General features: G+C 51.4%; 1 protein-coding gene across 8 annotated transcripts in view; it reads right to left on the bottom strand.

Annotated features, from left to right (window-relative positions):
* LIMS2 (LIM zinc finger domain containing 2) overlaps positions 1–17,719 on the bottom strand; it is a 42,407-nt gene that overhangs the window by 14,235 nt on the left and 10,453 nt on the right. For 2 of the 8 annotated variants that reach the window (XM_027964669.2, XM_027964670.2), the window contains exons 2-4: positions 2,917–3,076; positions 796–862; positions 473–593 (exon numbers count right to left, since the gene is read on the bottom strand). In XM_027964669.2, the coding sequence (XP_027820470.1) occupies positions 473–593; positions 796–862; positions 2,917–3,076 (348 nt within the window). Of the gene's footprint in view, positions 1–472; positions 594–795; positions 863–2,916; positions 3,077–6,231; positions 6,373–7,763; positions 8,060–8,154; positions 8,499–9,517; positions 9,631–17,719 lie in introns of those variants that run through there. The other 6 variants (XM_042243601.1, XM_004004491.5, XM_042243599.1 and 3 more) reach the window with 6 other exon arrangements.

The following is a 17,719-nucleotide window of genomic DNA, read 5'->3' as shown; positions in this document are numbered from 1 at the left end:
GGGGGTGCAGGGACAGTGAGGGGAGGGGAGCAGGAGGAGAAAGAGCAGGTCTTCGTGGAAGGTGACAGCTTAGCCTGCTAAGGGAACCTGGGCCTGAAGTTTGGAGCACCCCTGGGCCCCAGCTGAGTGTTTTCCCCCCAGCAGCCCCCGTGGGGTCTGAGGACAGGGGGGACGGCTGCAGCCTGGGTGGCCGGGCAGGCAGGAGCTTAACTCACAGCTCCTCATCCTCGCACTGCACCAACAGCTCCTGCTTCTGCCCCCTGCCTGCTGGCTGTCTACCGTCAGCCTGCTCCTGGGAGCAGCCCTGAGCCTGGGACGCCCCGATTCCTCACCCCTCACCCTCCAGCCTCCATCCTCACCCGTAAACTAGAGAGTTCTCCCGCCCTCCTCGCAGGGACAGTGCGGGTGGCAGCCCTACTAGCAGCCCGAGGCGCCTGGACCAGGCCTGGGCCTGCGGCGAGGCCCATCTCACCTGCCTGCGTTCTTCACAAAGCCCAGGTCAGCCAGCTCCACATCACACAGCTCACAGCGGAAGCATCCAGGGTGCCAGTTGTTGTTCATGGCCTTGATGACGCGGCCAATGATGAATTCTCCTGGAGAAGAGACGTCCCTGCTGTCCTTGTGCCCTCCCCCCAGAGTTCCTCCCCACCGGAGCCCGCCTGGCTCTGCCTGGCCCCAGGGCGCCCCTCCCAGAGCTTGGGAAGGTGATGAGCACAGGGGCCCGAAGGCCAATGCTCAGAAAGACAGGCCCCCTCCCCTCCCATCCCCACTTCCCAGGCATCATGGAAGCCTTACCGCAGGACCCGCAGCACGGAGCAAACAGCATCTGGAAGTCGTGCTCGCAGTACTTCCGGCCTTCGAACTGCAGATGGGGCCAGCAGAGAAAGGACAAGGAAGGCCCTGTCATTCTCTGAGCTGCACCGGTCGGTAAGGTGAGGACCTGCCCTCGGGGAGGCTAGATGGGCACCCCACTTTGTATACCTGCTACCACCACCGGAAGCATGGGTGGGGGACTTCCTGGAGGAGGTGATAAGGCGTGGAAAGACGGAAGTGGAGGGGGGTACTAAGAAGAGGGGTTTCCACATAGGGAGCAGTCAGTGCAAGGCCTGAGGACGGGACGGGATTGGCCTGTTTGACTTGGGGAGAGTGCAAAGTGAGGGACCTCGAGGAAGCTGGCAGCTCGGCAAGGCTGGCCCCTCAGAGGGCCACCGCTGTTTGCTGAAGATCTTGGCCGCGTTTGTCCCAGGGGCATGTTGCCGGCTGGGGTGGATGTTTATGCCGGGAAGCCCAGGGATCAAGGTTGAATTCTGTGTGTCCCTTGGCCCTGTTTCGTGTGTGAGAGGTCCACTCCCCCAGGGCCCACAAAAGATGTAGGGAAGGGACCCAGAAGAAGAGGCACAGGGATGGGGTGCACCCCATCTGTCTGGGCAAGGCGGACCCCTGCACTGGCCCCAAGTGTGGCCAGCACCTGCCTCTGCCTTTCCTCCCTTGACGGTTTTATCTGGTTTCCCCTGTTCCCTGAGAGTGGCTTATTAAGCTGCACCTGGCTAGAGCCCCACCCAGCAGGGGCAGCGGGAATCTATCATCATCGGCACATCCGCAGAGCCCTGTGCCACTCCACCCCTTTACCCCACCTCCCCACCGGCCAGCAGTTCTCAGGAGGCACCATGGGGAATGGCAGCTCCTGTTCAGTCAGGCAAATCACCCACCTCCCAGCCGTCTGTCAGCCAGTCCCCTCAGCTTCAAAATCTAGCCAGCCTCTGAGCATTGCCGTGGTGTGCCTATAAACACTTAAGAGGCAGCCCTGAGGCGGCCTGGCAGCATTTGCCAATTTCTGCTGTGTAAATAGTCCCACCAGGGTCAGTTTGAAGCTACCAAAATGATGCTGACATGGAATTGAGAAGAGATGTCAGTAGCCACCACGGTACTGCGTTTCCAGCACCCAAACACAATAACAGGTAGTGAAATGTAACAAAACAATTAGGAAGTGATGAGTTTCGTGTATCTGCTATTTTTGTCTTTAATAAAATTTTATCTCATTGTATGTATACATCATTTAACTTTTAATAATGACTGTATTTAGCAACCAGCCTGCAGGATTGCGGAAAATTTAACAATCTGCTCTTGGGACCGAGGGCAGCTCAGCCTAGGTCCCTTCCCTTCCATCTGGATTACCAAAGAAATAACTGGCTTCTGGTCCCACCTGTTCTCCCAGCTTCTGTCCCCATTCCTGCAAAGCGTCTCCTCCGCATGGCAACCAGAGAGGCCCTTTTCTACTGTCTGACAGACAGTATGGGTCCTGCCCCTCCCGGGATGAAGCCTAAGGCCCCATGAAGGCCCACAGGGTTAAACAATTCTGCCTGCCCTCCCTCATCTTCTGCCGCCCCCTCCCCTTTCCTCTGCTTCCATCACTCCAGCCTCCTACTGCTCCAAAACCCACACACCCCAACCTCAGGGCCTTTGCACTTGCTGTGCCCTCTGCTGAGAGCTCTTCCTGTAGGTACACACATGCTCCCCCACCTCCTTCAGGTCTGCTCAAACGTCACCCCCCTGCTCAGGCCCCCACCGCCAGGACTCCTCGTAACCTGAGCACTTAGCAGCATCAGGGGTACGCTGGTTATGTTTACTGTCTGACCCCAGGGCCTCCCAGAGACGACAGGAGGAACGGTGACTCCTTCAGCACCATGCACACCAGGAGAGCACGGTTCACAGAGCTGAGGGCGGGGCCCCCGCAGGGTGGCCAGCAAGGCTCTGGCTGGCAGGAGCAGCACCGGTTCACGGCCCGGCACGTCTGCCAGTCTGTCACTGGAGGGCCGTGGCCAGGCGAGGCCCGCAGGCTGCCAGAGGGCAGACCCTGAGCTGGGTCAGGGGCTTGTGCTCCGGGAAGCAGAGGCGAGGGTCAGGGAGCACTCTCACCTCGTAAAAGAGCCCCTCGGGGAAGGGCCGGAAGCACTGTGCGCACACGAAGCAGTGCTCGTGGTACAGCTCTCCGTTGCTGTTGACGATCCGCTCGGCAGGGGCGAAGCGCGCCTGGCAGCGCTGGCACACTGCGTTGGCCAAGGCGTTGGACATGTTGCTGAGCAGGAAAAAGGAACAGAGGTCAGAACCTGCGGGCTGCGCTCAAGAGACACGTTTTCTGGGGCAGAGGACAGCACCATCCTCACCCCAGGCTGGCCTCAGCACTGTGGAGACTCAGTCACGCAGTCAGTCCATGCTGCCCCGCACTGGCTTGGATCACCCCGGGTGGCTGTCACCCATCCCTGTAGCCACCATGTGCCAAGGATACACCAGGTGCCAGTGTATGCCAGGATGCAGTGGCCTTCCCAGGTGGCAACCCTGAGAGCCGTGCACAGCGTGTCCAGCTCACAGACAGATGCGCAGAGGCCTGGAGAGAGTGACCCCCCGGGCTGCAGTGGGCAGAGGCAAAGCCCCTCACCCCGGAGCCTCATCTCTCCCCGTACCCTGCAGCCCCCAGTGCCCTTCATGGAGGGTCAGGCACAGGTCAGCCATCGCTGGGCTCATGCCGGTCAGAGCAGTCAGGGCTCCAGTCCGGGCCCTCTCTCGTGGTGCAGCCGGGGCTGGCCCTCGCTCTCCAAGCCCAGGCGCCCAGCCAGAGAAGGACCCTAAGCAAGGCCATCGTGCGTTCTGACCTTTAGATGACGGACACACAAGCTCTCTATGGGGTGCACGGCCCACTGTAAGCTCGCAGAGGACAGGGTTGTGGTTGTCATTGTCACTGACCTGGCCCCAAGCTACTCAGTCATGGTGCTGGGCCATCTCTCAGGGCATCAGGGACACCCAGGCACCCTCCTGCGCCTCCTGTCTCCCACTCAGGGAACCAGAGCGTCTCGGGTACAGAGCATCATCCAGGCACAGGGCAGGAGCCTGGGATTCACATACTTATTTCATCCCTGAGGCCACCCTGCTTTTCTAAGACTCAGAGAGATTGGGTAACTTGAGCAAACTCACAGAGCAGATGACAAAGTCCAAATGTGAACTCAGGTTGGGCCGAGTTCACTGGCTCTTTCCCCTGCACCACGAGTTAGATTCATCCCTGCCCCACCCCTCTCCAAACACAAAACCACCCTCCCATGGAGAAGGTGAGGCTGTGACTATTTGGGAATGGGAGCAGGATGGGGAGCGACCCTCCTCATCCATGTGGGCAACTGCTGTCCCTGGGGCAAGTGATGGCTGTCCTTATGGGAGGTGTGAAAGCCAAACTGAACTCCAGGGGAAATCGCCACAGAGACACACGCTGGCTCCAGCCTAGGGCCCCGGCTCAGACAGGAGGAGGAACCTGGAGGTCAGCCACAAAAGCCTCTACAAATTCCCAGCACCCTCATGCCTGCGACCTTGACTACAAGGCGGCAAACAGACTTTGTCTCTTGTCGACTCGGGTGGATTGTGGTGGCTGCCTGGAAGGGTGGGCGCAGAAGGGAGGTCAGGCTCAGCGACGAGAGATGCAACCAATCGCGCGTCCTGTAGACTCGTGCAGGGGCACTAGGCCCATCTTTGGAGGTCGTCTTTCCAGCCTGTTCCGCCTCCCACCATGCTGAACCCCATCCTTCTCTCAGGGTTACAGCGCTGTGAGAAGTCTCAAGTGACACTGCTCATGCTGGAGTTCCCAGGCAGGATGAGCCCGGGAGGCGGGCGAGGGCACTGCCTCTCAGGTGTGGACTGTGGACAGTGGGTCTAGCAGAAGGTGCTGCCACAGACATAGAAAGGGAGCTGGGCTGGGGCACCCAGGCAGGACTTCCTCTCATGGCAGGAGAAGGGCCAGAAGGCTCTTCGGCAAGCCCTGTCAGGCAAGCAGACCTCCGCCTGCTCTCAGAAATCCTTGGGGGACCAAAGCCACCTCCCACGTCCACATTTAGGCCAAAGGGGCGAGGAAGCAGGACAGAGGCAGGAGGGGTCGGGCAGAGCCCACGTCGATAGGGAGGCTCTGCACGCAGCGGCCACCACCTTCCTTTCCGGCTCACTGCCGGTCACCATGCAGAGGAGTGGACAGGACAGGGGCTGATCACCCAGGCCGCCAGGAGCTGGGCTGGACTCTGTCAGCACAGGCACAGTTTCCTGTCCCAAGGTCACCGTGAACCTGGAGGACTTGTTCTCCCAAAACACACACCCAAGGTAGCTGGGAGGAAGTTCCAATGCCTGGCCATGAACAAGACCTTGGCGGGTCTTGGAGAAGTCAGAAATCAACAGGAAATCCTGTGACTCTGGGCCTGGAATTCCCCACCCAGAGAACCCAGAAAACGCAGCCAAAACACGTATTCAAGTCCAGCCCCAGGCTTTCAGATTGTTCCAGACATCTGGACCCTGACCAAGTGAGCGTGCAGCAGGCCCATCATCGGTTTGCCCCTACAGAGCCCCGGCCTCGCCCCAGGGCAGACATTCGGAGACAGCATCTCCATGTGATGGCCACAGCAGCTGGCCCCTAAGAGAGTGGCTGGCTCTGCACTGCACCTGGGTTCGGCTCCCTGGCTGGGGCCCTAGGGGGCTCAGGTCAACAGTTTTGCCGTCTGTCCCCTACACGGCTCTCAGGTAGGTGGGCGTGGGGGAGAGATCACCTGCCTCCCACCCCGCTGGTGGCCCCAGCCCAAGTCTTGGTCAGTAGCACCCCCAATGGCACTTCCACGTCTGCATCCCCACGGTCCTTGCTTGGGAACACAGCACTCCGACCCACTGACCAAAGAGGGGAGATGGACAGACACATCCGTGTGCCCGATAACTGGATCACAGCCCCATCAGAGACGATGCCAGCTGTCCCCTGCAGGAGGCAGCCGCTCCAGGCTCAACCCCATGTGTTTAAATCCCGACAGCTCAAGCCACCAGTTGTGCCCCTGGAGAAAAGTACCAGCTCCCTAGGGCCTCGTTTCCTCCTCCACGAGGAGGTGCCCAGAGGAGCAGCAACTGCCCCTCAGAACTGAAGTAAAGAACTTGCTGCCTACAGCAGACAGCATGCGGAGCACAGGGCCAGACAGGCCAAGCACTTGATAAAAGAGCTGTTGTTTCCAGCAGCCCAGGGACCTCCCACCCAGCCCAGCAGTGCTCCCTGCAAGACGGCAAAGGGGGGAGGCAGGCATTCCATGTCCTCCTTCACATTCTGCCCGAGAACAGGGAGCGCAGTCCGCCCAGTTAACATCAGGGAGACACCACCGCCTCGCCAGCACCTAGAAGCCAAACCCCATTGCTGGGGGCGGGGTGCGGGGGGCGGGCGCGGAGACTCACCCACAGATGTGCACATTGCCTGAGACAAGTTGGGCAGCCAGTGGGGCCGGAGGTAGGTGGTCGCCCCACCCTGTCCCCGTCTCCAACCCTCCCCAGCATCCCCAAATACTCTCAGTCTTGATACCCAACATAAAAGAATTTGATGCAAGACGTCTGGAGCTCTAGCTTGCGGTGTGGTGGGTGGAGTCCTTTCTGAGCCAGGTCCTCATGAGGGGAGGTTGCTGGTTCCAGATAAGGCAACTGACCTACCAAGAGGGTCAGAAACCTGCTGAGGTCACACGGGATTGGATCTGTGCTCTCTTGTCCCCTCAGCTCCTGGTGGCATCACATAGGCACGACCATTCAAAACTCTGTTTTTCCTACAACCTCCGACCAACCTCCATTGCAGCCTCCCACCCACCTAACCCTGGAAAGCCAGCGGGAGGGCCTGGGCACAGGCAGGGCCAGCCACAGGGGACTTTCCACACTCAAGGGTGCGTCAGTGTTAGTGAGGCCATGTCGCAAGCCAGAAGCTCGAGGCAATAGGAAGCTGAGGTTAGCATACGAGCATGCGCGCGGCTTGCATGTGTGGGACATTCCTGACGCCTGATCCTCACTATCGGCCCTGTCCTCCTTGCATCGAGACCAAGTTCTTGTGCTGCGTTCATACCAGGAAGCCAGCCTCCACAGTGGCCTCTGACCCATCAGTGCCCTGCCACCCGCTCCTTGCCCCATGGCTCCCTCCGCTCACATCTAGGGTCATCCAGAGACCAGCCGGTGAGGGCTCCTGTTCACCTGGGGAAGTCACTTGGCCGCCCAAGCCCCGAGCTCCCCACCGGAGCAGTGGGCTCCTCCGGTTCCTGCCCTGGTGTGGCCCCTGGTGAGGGACCTGCAACACTGGTGCGGATGCAAGTCCAGCTGCAGCAGGAGTCCCACGGGGGCCTCTCTGCGGCCTCTGCTCTCCACTCCCCACGTGACAGCCTCTTGCTTGCTGCGTTTGTACTCCCAGACAGCTTCGCGGGCTCACTCCCTCCCAGGCACCCACCACAGTGCTCTGTGTTCACTGCTGAGCATCAGCCTCTAAACCTCCCCTTCTCCCCGGGGCCTCCAGGCACCCCACCTCTACGACTGCTGCTCTGTCTCATCCCTGAAGCCCTACCCCTTCCTCCCAACCTTCAAGTCCTCCCTCCACTGCCCCCACACCCCGGGGTTCCCACCTGCTGCTTTGATGCAAAAAAACAACAAACCCACAGCCCCCACTGCTCTCTTGCCCCAATTTCTAGCAGATCTTTCCACCCAGATGGCCCTGAGATGCTGCAAATGCAAGGCGTCCAGGACCCCCTCCCCAGCCCCACTCTCACTCGGAGGGCTCCACTATCCATGTGCCCTTCAGACTCTCTCCACCCCAGATAAACTCATCCTCAGAGACACCTTGATGTCCATCCTGAGCCCCAGAGGCTGCCCCTCCCAGTCCCAAAGGAAGCGTTCTTCACTGGTCTACCCCAGCAGTTCTCCCCAGGATAGAGCAGTTCAGGCTTTTGAGTCCGTCCAACCTGGCTTCAAGTCACCGCTTAGCCCCTTTTATAGATGAGTGACGTCCAGCAGGTCCCTTGACCGCTCAGTTCCATCCGCTAGAAAGCGGCCAAAAAGTTTCCAGGAGCCTGAAAGCGGTAGCGGCGGTTATTTCGACAACTTATCTGAGCGCCCCATCCTCAGCGCCCTGCCCGAGTGCTGATCCCAGATCAGTAACCCCGGCTGGATGAAGCCGCGCCTTGCCTCCACTCTGGCCGCCAAGCCAGGCGCTGTCCCCACGCCCCGGGCTGCGGGCAGCCGGGCGGCCGCCGCCGTCGGAAGGGCCAGGCCGGGTGTCCGAGGAAAGGCCCGCGGCCGCAGCTTTCCGGCCATTGTCCCCCGCGCCCCCGCCCTGCCCCACGGGCCACCTACCCTGGCGCCGCGGGCGGCGGGCTCTGCCGGTGCTGGCGCCGCCGGTACAGCCCCGACGCGGCGAGCGCGCCCAGCCGGGTGGCCATGGCAGGGGCCTCCCTCCCTCCTGCCGCCCGCTCTGCCGGGTCGAGGGACCCCACGCTCAGAGCGCGGGTGCGGCCGCGGGCAGCCGCCAACGACCGGACACCGCGGCCCGGACGCCCGGCTTGCAGGAGGGGGCTCCCTCGGCACCCACCCCTCTGCACCGGAGCTCACGTTACGCACTGCGATCTCCAAAGGGCAGCGGAGTCAACTCCAAATAGAAAGGATATTGTTCCCGCCGCGGGGGCAGCGCAGTGAAAGCTGAGGCTAGCAGGATTGGGTCCCGGCTTGGGAGGGGACGCGCCGGGAAGATCCCAACCAGCACAGAGGTGAGTCCACAGTGACAGGGCAGGCTGCCTAGAGATCCCGGGCTGCCAGGAGCCTCCGAGGAAATCCTAAGCCCCCTGAGCACGCTGAGGATGGTATGTCCTCCTCTGAGGAGGGCGGTATGGACCTGAGCCAGCTTAGGAATTCTGCAGTCAAGAAGCTGATGAGGGATTCACACACGTGCCCACTTTCTGCTTTGGTCCCTTCCCTGAGAAAGTGCAGCCACCTAGGAGACCCACAGAGACCCAGAAGACCCAGTTTCCCTGGTAGCTCAGCTGGCAAAGAATCTGCCTGCAATGCAGGAGACCCCAGTTCAGCTCCTGGATCAGAAAGATCCCCTCGAGAAGGGATGGGCTACTTACTCCAGTGTTCTTGGGGTTCCCTGGTGGATCAGACAGTAAAGAATCTGCCTGCTGTGCGCTTGGATCCCTGGGTTGGGAAGATCCGCTGGAGGAGGGCATGGCAACCCACTCCAGTATTCTTGCCTGGAGCATCCCCATGGACAGAGGAGCCTGGTGGGCTACAGTCCATGGTCACAGAGTTGGACACGACTGAGCGACTAAGCACAGCACAGGAGACCCAGCCCAGGACAGCCCAGTCCCTGGACCTGGCCGACAAAGAACCATCCACTCCAAAAGAAGTTCACACAGTCAAACCCAGAGGGCATGCAGTCCCCCAGCTCTTCATGGAGAGCAGAAGCAGCAGGATCTGATGGAAGACCCCCAGGAAGGCATGGTTTCCATGCATTTTTACCTAAAGGTATTTATTGGTGGGGCTACTGTGATCTATGTGCTAACACCCATGACCAGCATCTGAACTGTGGCGGCCACTGATGGCCAAGGAAGAACCACGATCAGCATTTAATAAGGATCCACAGCACTCACAGAAATCACATTGATTCCATTTCCCTGAAAAACCTCTCTAGTGAGGCCAGAAAGCATGAGCAGTACCCTACCCTGCCTTCCATCATTCCAGACAGCAGGATGCTGGTCTTCTGACACTGGGGAAGGAGGATCCATCAGCACTCAGATGCCAGGCCTACACATCAAAGAACGAACAATTCCCAATAAATTCAAGCTCGAGGGAGTAAGTAAGTGCTCATTAGCCGCTCTGGGAGCCAACCCCCAAACACAGCCAGGTGACTACAAGCATTGTGTGCAGTACGGTTTGTCAATACACCTTGATTCCAAAGGTACCAAGTACTGATCAATTCAATAAATATTTTCTTAAAGGCGGCACCAGGGGCTAAAAGGGCATAGAGAGGCTGAGCCTGGAGCCAACAAGTAGAAGGATCACCTCCTGCCTTCTGATTTGGAGCTGAATGCTTAAGAAAGCTAGGGTATAGAGTTTTCTTAGGGCAGCTTCAAGTTGATGGCCCAGGGCCTAGGCCCCTCTTACCAGCCTCCATTCAACCTGACCTGGATGGAAATTATGATCTCTAGAACCCAGAGCTCTCAGCCAGAGTCACAGTTACATTTAATGAGGGAACACGTCCACAATGGTGGATAGACCTGGGAGGGAGGCTATAGCCACAACTGTTTTGCACATCACCATTTTAAATGAAGTTCAAGTCCAAGATTACCAAACACTAATTGATTCAACAAATATTTACTGTAAAAGGGGCACCAGAGGCTAGAAATTGAGAGAAATTTAGTGACTGAGTCCAAATCCCAAACCTCTGCATAGCCTTGTTTTCCCATTCTGCGGCCTCTCTTGCAGGGTGAGGCTGCCAGTCATGCAGGCCTCCCTGTCCAGCATTCTGACTCCAGAGAACACAGTTGCAAAAACACAGCAAAAATGATGTCAGCAAAAATGGCAGAATAAGGACCTCTGAAAGTCCGTCCTTCCGTAAAAGCAATGAAGGATTTCCTCGGTGGCTCAGCAGTAAAGAATCCGCTGGCCAATGCAGGAGACTTGGGTTCAATCCCTGGATCGGGAAGATCCCCTGGGGAAGGAAATGGCAGCCCACTTCAGTGTCCTTGTCTGGGAAATCCCATGGACAGAGGAGCCTGGCAGGCTACAGTCCATGGGGTCGCAAAGTGTCAGACACACTTAGGGACGAAACAACAACAACAAAAGCAATGAAAAAAACTAGTGCAAACTGTCAGAGTCACCTTTTTCAGAACTCTATAAATTAACCAAAGCCTTGCAGTAACCAGACAGCAAGGAAAACAGCTCAGAAGACATATGGATGACCAAAAGGTACATGAAAATATGCTCAATATATTATAATCGTAATCATTAAGAAGATGCAAGTCAAAACCTCAATGAAATATCGCCTCTCACCTGTCAGAAAGGCTATTACCAAGAAGACAAGAAATAACAAGTGTTGGTGAGGATGTGGGGAAAAAGGAACCTTTGCATACTGTTCAAGGGAATGTAAATTGATGCAGCCACCATGGAAACAGTATAGAGTTTCCTCAAAAAAATTTAAAAATAGAACTACAATGTGATCCAGCAATTCCACTTCTGGGTATTTATCTGAAGGAAACAAAAACCCTAATTTGAAAAGATATATACAACCCTAAGTTCATTGCAGCATTATTTACAAAAGCCAAGCTCTTGATGAAAGTGAAAGAGGAGAGTGAAAAGGTGGGCTTAAAGCTCAACATTCAGAAAACAAAGATCATGGCATCTGGTCCCATCACTTCATGGCAAATAGATGGGGAAACAGTGGAAACAGTGTCAGACTTTCTTTTTTTGGGCTCCAAAATCACTGCAGATGGTGACTGCGGCCATGAAATTAAAAGACGCTTACTCCTTGGAAAGAAAGTTATGAGCAACTTAGATAGCATATTGAAAAGTAGAGACATTACTTTGCCAACAAAAGTCTGTCTAGATAAGGCTATGGTTTTTCCTGTGGTCATGTATGGAAGTGAGAGTTGGACTGTGAAGAAGGCTGAGCACCGAAGAATTGATGCTTTTGAACTGTGGTGTTGGAGAAGACTCTTGAGAGTCCCTTGGACTGCAAGGAGATCTAACCAATCCATTCTAAAGGAGATCAGCCCTGGGTCTTCTTTGGAAGGAATGATGCTAAAGCTGAAACTCCAGTACTTTGGCCACCTCATGAGAAGAGCTGACTCATTGGCAAAGAGTCTGATGCTGGGAGGGCTTGGGGGCAGGAGGAAAAGGGGACGATAGAGGATGAGATGGCCGGATGGCATCACTGACTCGATGGGCGTGAGTTTGAGTGAACTCCGGGAGATGGTGATGGACAGGGAGGCCTGGCGTGCTGTGATTCATGGGGTCGCAAAGAGTAGGACACGACTGAGTGACTGAACTGAACTGAACTGAACTGAAGATATGGAAACAACCTAAAGTGTTCATTGATGGATGAATGGATAAAGAAGATGTGGTATATAAAAGAAATGGAATACTATTTGGCTATAAAAAAGAACAAAGCAACTTGCCTGGTGGAAGTGGCTAAGAATGCACCTGCCAACACAGGGAGCACGGGTTTGATCCCTGGTCCAGGAGGATTCCACATGCCGCAGAGTAGCTAAGCCTGTGCGCCACAACTGCGGAGTCCGTGCTCTGCAGCTTGCAAGCAACACCCACTGAGCCCTTGAGCTGCAACCACTGATGCCCCTGTGCCTAGAACCCATGCTCTGCAACAAGAAGCCACCACAATAAGAAGCACACCACAATGAAGAGTGCCCCTCTCTCCCCCAAACTAGAGAAAGCTCCAAGCAGCAATGAAGACTCAGTGCAGCAAAAAAAAAAAAAAAAGAATGAAATCTTGCCATATGCAACAATGTGGATGAAACTTGAGGGCATTATGCTAAGTGAAATAAGTCAGAGAAAGAAAAATACTGCATGATCACACTTACATGTGGAATTTTATTTATTTTTACACGTGGAATTTTAGAAACAAAAGCCCAGGTCAGATACAGAGAATAGTTTGATGGCTACCAGAGGTGGGGGATGGGAAGTGGCCAAAATGGGTGAAAGGAATCAAGAGAACAAAATTCCATTTATAAGATAAATAAGTCATGGGGATGTAATGTGCAGCAGGGTGACTATAGTTAATAATACTGTATTTCGTATTTGAAAGTTGCTGAGAGAATAAATCTTAAAAGTTCTCATCACAAGGAAAAATATTTTCATAATTATGGTGTCAGGTGTTAACTAGACTTACTGTGTGATCATTTCACAATTACATACAAATATCAAATCATTATATTGCACATTTTCTAAAATTAATATTATATCTCAATAAAAATCCAGAAAAACATCTATTTCTGCTTTATTGACTATGCCAAAGCCTTTGACTGTGTGGATCACAAGAAACTGTGGAAAATTCTGAAAGAGATGGGAATACCAGACCACCTAACCTGCCTCTTGAGAAATCTGTATGCAGGCCAGGAAGCAACAGTTAGAACTGGACATGGAACAACAGACTGGTTCCAAATAGGAAAAGGAGTATGTCAGGCTGTATATTGTCACCCTGCTTATTTAACTTATATGCAGAGTACATCATGAGAAACACTGGACTGGAAGAAACACAAGCTGGAATCAAGATTGCCGGGAGAAATATCAATAACCTCAGATATGCAGATGACACCACCCTTATGGCAGAAAGTGAAGAAAAACTAAAAAGCCTCTTGATGAAAGTGAAAGAGGAGAGTGAAAAAGTTGGCTTAAAGCTCAACATTCAGAAAACGAAGATCATGGCATCTGGTCCCATCACTTCATGGCAAATAGATGGGGAAACAGTGGAAACAGTGTCAGACTTTATTTTGGGGGGCTCCAAAATCACTGCAGATGGTGACTGCAGCCATGAAATTAAAAGACGCTTACTCCTTGGAAGAAAAGTTATGATCAACCTAGATAGCATATTCAAAAGCAGAGACATTACTTTGCCAACAAAGATCCGTCTAGTCAAGGCTATGGTTTTTCCTGTGGTCATGTATGGATGTGAGAGTTGGACTGTGAAGAAGGCCGAGCACCGAAGAATTGATGCTCTTGAACTGTGGTGTTGGAGAAGACTCTTGAGAGTCCCTTGGACAGCAAGGAGATCCAACCAGTCCATTCTGAAGGAGATCAACCTGGGGATTTCTTTGGAAGGAATGATGCTAAAGCTGAAATTCCAGTACTTTGGCCACCTCATGCAAAGAGTTGACTCATTGGAAAAGACTCTGATGCTGGGAGGGATTGGGGGCAGGAGAAGGGGACGACTGAGGATGAGATGGCTGGATGGCATCACTGACTCGATGGACATGAATCTGAGTGAACTCCGGAAGTTGGTGATGGACAGGGAGGCCTGGTATGCTGTGATTCATGAGGTCACAAAGAGTCAGACACGACTGAGCAACTGAACTGAACTGATACTCTATTGGTGTTTTTCTTTCTGACTTACTTCACTCTGTATAATAGGCTCCAGTTTCATCCACCTCATTAGAACTTATTCAAATGTGTTCTTTTTAATATCTGGGTAATATTCTATTGTGTATATGTACCACAGCTTTCTTATCCATTTGTCTGCTGATGGACATCTAGGTTGCTTCCATGTCCTAGCTATTGTAAACAGTGCTGTGATGAACATTGGGGTACGTGTGTCTCTCAATTCTGGTTTCCTCGGTGCATATGCCCACCTGTGGGATTGCTGGGTCATATGACAGTTCTATTTCCAGTTTTTTAAGGAATCTCCACACTGTTCTTCATAGTGGCTGTACTAGTTTGCATTCCCACCAACAGTGTAAGAGGGTTCTCTTTTCTGCGCACCCTCTCCAGCATTTATTGTTTGTAGACTTTTTGATAGCAGCCATTCTGACTGGCGTGAGATGATACCTCATTGTGGTTTTGATTTGCATTTCTCTGATAATGAGTGATCTTATGAGCATCTTTTCATGTGTTTGTTAGCCATCTGTTTGTCTTCTTTGGAGAAATGTTTGCTTAGTTCTTTGGCTCATTTTTTTAATTGGGTCGTTTATTTTTCTGGTATTGAACTGTATGAGCTGCTTGTATATTTTTGAGATTAATTCTTGGTCAGTTGCTTCATTTTCTATTGTTGTCTCCCATTCTGAAGCCTGTCTTTTCACCTTGCTTAGAGTTTCCTTCATTGTGCAAAAGCTTTTAAGTTTAATTAGGTCCCATCACTTCATGGGAAATAGATGGGAAACAGTGGAAACAGTGTCAGACTTTATTTTGGGGGGCTCCAAAATCACTGCCGATGGTGACTGCAGCCATGAAATTAAAAGACACTTACTCCTTGGAAGAAAAGTTATGATCAACCTAGATAGCATATTCAAAAGCAGAGACATTACTTTGCCAACTAAGGTCCGTCTAGTCAAGGCTATGGTTTTTCCTGTGGTCATGTATGGATGTGAGAGTTGGACTGTGAAGAAGGCTGAGCACCAAAGAATTGATGCATTTGAACTGTGGTGTTGGAAAACACTCTTGAGAGTCCCTTGGACTGCAAGGAGATCCAACCAGTCCATTCTGAAGGAGATCAGCCCTGGGATTTCTTTGGAAGGAATGATGCTAAAGTTGAAACTCCAGTACTTTGGCCACCTCATGTGAAGAGTTGACTCATTGGAAAAGACTCTGATGCTGGGAGGGATTGGGGGCGGGAGGAGAAGGGGACAACTGAGGATGAGATGGCTGGATGGCATCACTGACTCAATGGACGCGACTCTGAGTGCACTCCGGGAGTTGGTGATAGACAGGGAGGCCTGGCGTGCTGTGATTCGTGTGGTCACAAAGAGTCGGACATGACTGAGTGACTGAACTGAACTGAACTGAGGTCCCATTTATTTATTTTTGCTTTTATTTCCATTACTCTGGGAAATGGGTCATAGAGGATCCTGCTGTGATTTATGTCAGAGAGTGTTTTGCCTATGTTCTGCTCTAGGAGTTTTATGGTTTCTGGTCTTTAACATTTAGATTTTTAATCCATTTTGAGTTTATTTTTGTGTATGGTGTTAGAGAGTGTTCTAGTTTCATTCTTTTACAGGTGGTTGACCAGTTTTCCCAGCACCACTTGTTAAAGAGATTGTCTTTTCTCCATTGTATATTCTTGCCTCCTTTGTCAAAGATAAGGTATCCGTAGGTGCACGGATTTATCTCTGGACTTGCTATTTGTTCCATTGATCTATATTTCTGTCTTTGGGTCAGTACCACACTGTCTAGATGACTGTAGCTTCGTAGTATAGTCTGAAGTCAGGCAATTTGATTCCTCCAGTTCCACTCTTCTTTCTCAATTGCTTTGACTATTTGAGGTTTTTTTGGTATTTCCATACAAATTGTGAAATTATTTGTTCTAGTTCTGTGAAAAATACCATTGGTAGCTTGATAGGGGTTGCATTGAATCTATAGATTGCTTTGGGTAGTATACTCATTTTCACTATATTGGTTCTTCTGATCCATGAATGTGGTATATTTCTCCACCTATTTGTGTCATCTTTGATTTCTTTCATCAGTGTTTTATAGTTTTCTATATATAGGTCTTTTGTTTCTTTAGGTAAATTTATTCCTAAGTATTTTATTATTTTCATTGCAATGGTGGATGGAGTTATTTCCTCAATTTCTCCTTCTGTTTTCTCATTGTCAGTGTAAGAGGAATGCAAGGGATTTCTGTGTGTTAATTTTATATCCTGCAACTTTACTGTATTCATTGATTAGCTCTAGTGATCAGTGGTAGTTTCTTTAGGGTTTTCTATGTAAAGGATCATGTCATCTGCAAACAGTGAGAGTTTTACTTTTCCAATCTGGATTCCTTTTATTTCTTTTTCTTCTCTGATTGCTGTGGGTAAACTTTCCAAAAATATGTTGAATAGTAGTGGTGATCGAACCCTTGTCTTGTTCCTGACTTTAAGGAAAATGCTTTCAAGTTTTCACCATTGAGGATAATGTTTGCTCTGGGTTTATCATATATGGCTTTTATTATGGGTCAACTGACTTTTGACAAGACTGCCAATGATAAAAGAATAGTCTTGTCAACAAATGATGCTAGAACCACTGAATAGTCACATGCAAAAGAATGATTTTAAACCTCCACTTCAGGTCATTTATAAAAACTGACTCATAAAATACAGAAATAGAAACCGACTCAGGTACTGAAAACAGAAACATTAAATAATCAATGCTAAACACTCCAGGGGAAAAAAAGCATATGTGTAAATATTTATAAATTAGGTATGTTTCCTCGATATGACACCAAAAACTCAAGCCATCAGAAATAAATAAATAGGGACTTGCTGGTTAATCATCTGCCTTGCAACATGGGGGCACAGGTCCCATCCCTGGTAGGGGAAGTAAGACCCCACAAGCTGCAGAGAAAGTAACCCATGTGCTACAACTGGAGAGCTCACACACAGCAACAAAAGACCCTGCAGCTGCAGCTCAGACTCTAGGCACAAAGAAATAGGTAGGACTTCACCAAAGTTTAGAACTTCTGTGTATCTAAGGACACTACCAGGAAAGTGAAGACAACCCACAGCAAAAAATATTTGCAAATCATATATCTGATAAATATTTAGTATCCAGAATACATGAACTCTTACAATCCAGCAATAAAAAGAACCCAATCTTAAAACAGGCACAGAATTTGACTAGACATTTCTCCAGATAAGATCAACAAGCAGCCAATAAGCTCCTGAAAAAGTGTCCAAGATCACAAGTCACTAGGGAAATAAAAGTCAAAACCATAGTGTGGTGTCACTTTAAACCTACGAAAACAGATAACGGTAAGTGGAGAGAATGGAACCCTCAGACATTCTTGGTGTGAATGTAAAATTGATGCAGTTACTTGGAATACAGCTTGGCAATTCCTCAGTTCAACATAAAGTTATTATAGGACCCCAAAATTCCACTCCTAGGTATATTCTCCAGATAGTAGACAATATATGTAGCAATATTCACAGCAGCACTTATTCATAAGAGCCAAAAGTGGAAACAAAATTTCCACCACAAATGAATATACAGATAAAATGTGGTTTAGCCATATAAGGGCATATTATTTGGTCAAAAAAGGAACAAAGTACTGATTCATACAACAATATAAATGAACCTTGAAAACATTATGCTAAATGAAAGAAGCTAGGCAGAAAAAATAAAAATAAAAAAGAGGCCACATAATGTATGGCTCCATTTATATGAAATGTCCAGAGCAGGCAAACCTGTGGAGACAGAAAGCAGACTAGTGACTGCCAGGGGC

Source organism: Ovis aries, chromosome 2 (assembly GCF_016772045.2).
Source record: "Ovis aries strain OAR_USU_Benz2616 breed Rambouillet chromosome 2, ARS-UI_Ramb_v3.0, whole genome shotgun sequence".
In the NCBI taxonomy this organism is placed as follows: domain Eukaryota; kingdom Metazoa; phylum Chordata; class Mammalia; order Artiodactyla; family Bovidae; genus Ovis; species Ovis aries.
The sequence above is the reverse complement of the archived record's forward strand: the minus strand, read 5'-3'. Positions and strand labels throughout refer to the sequence as shown.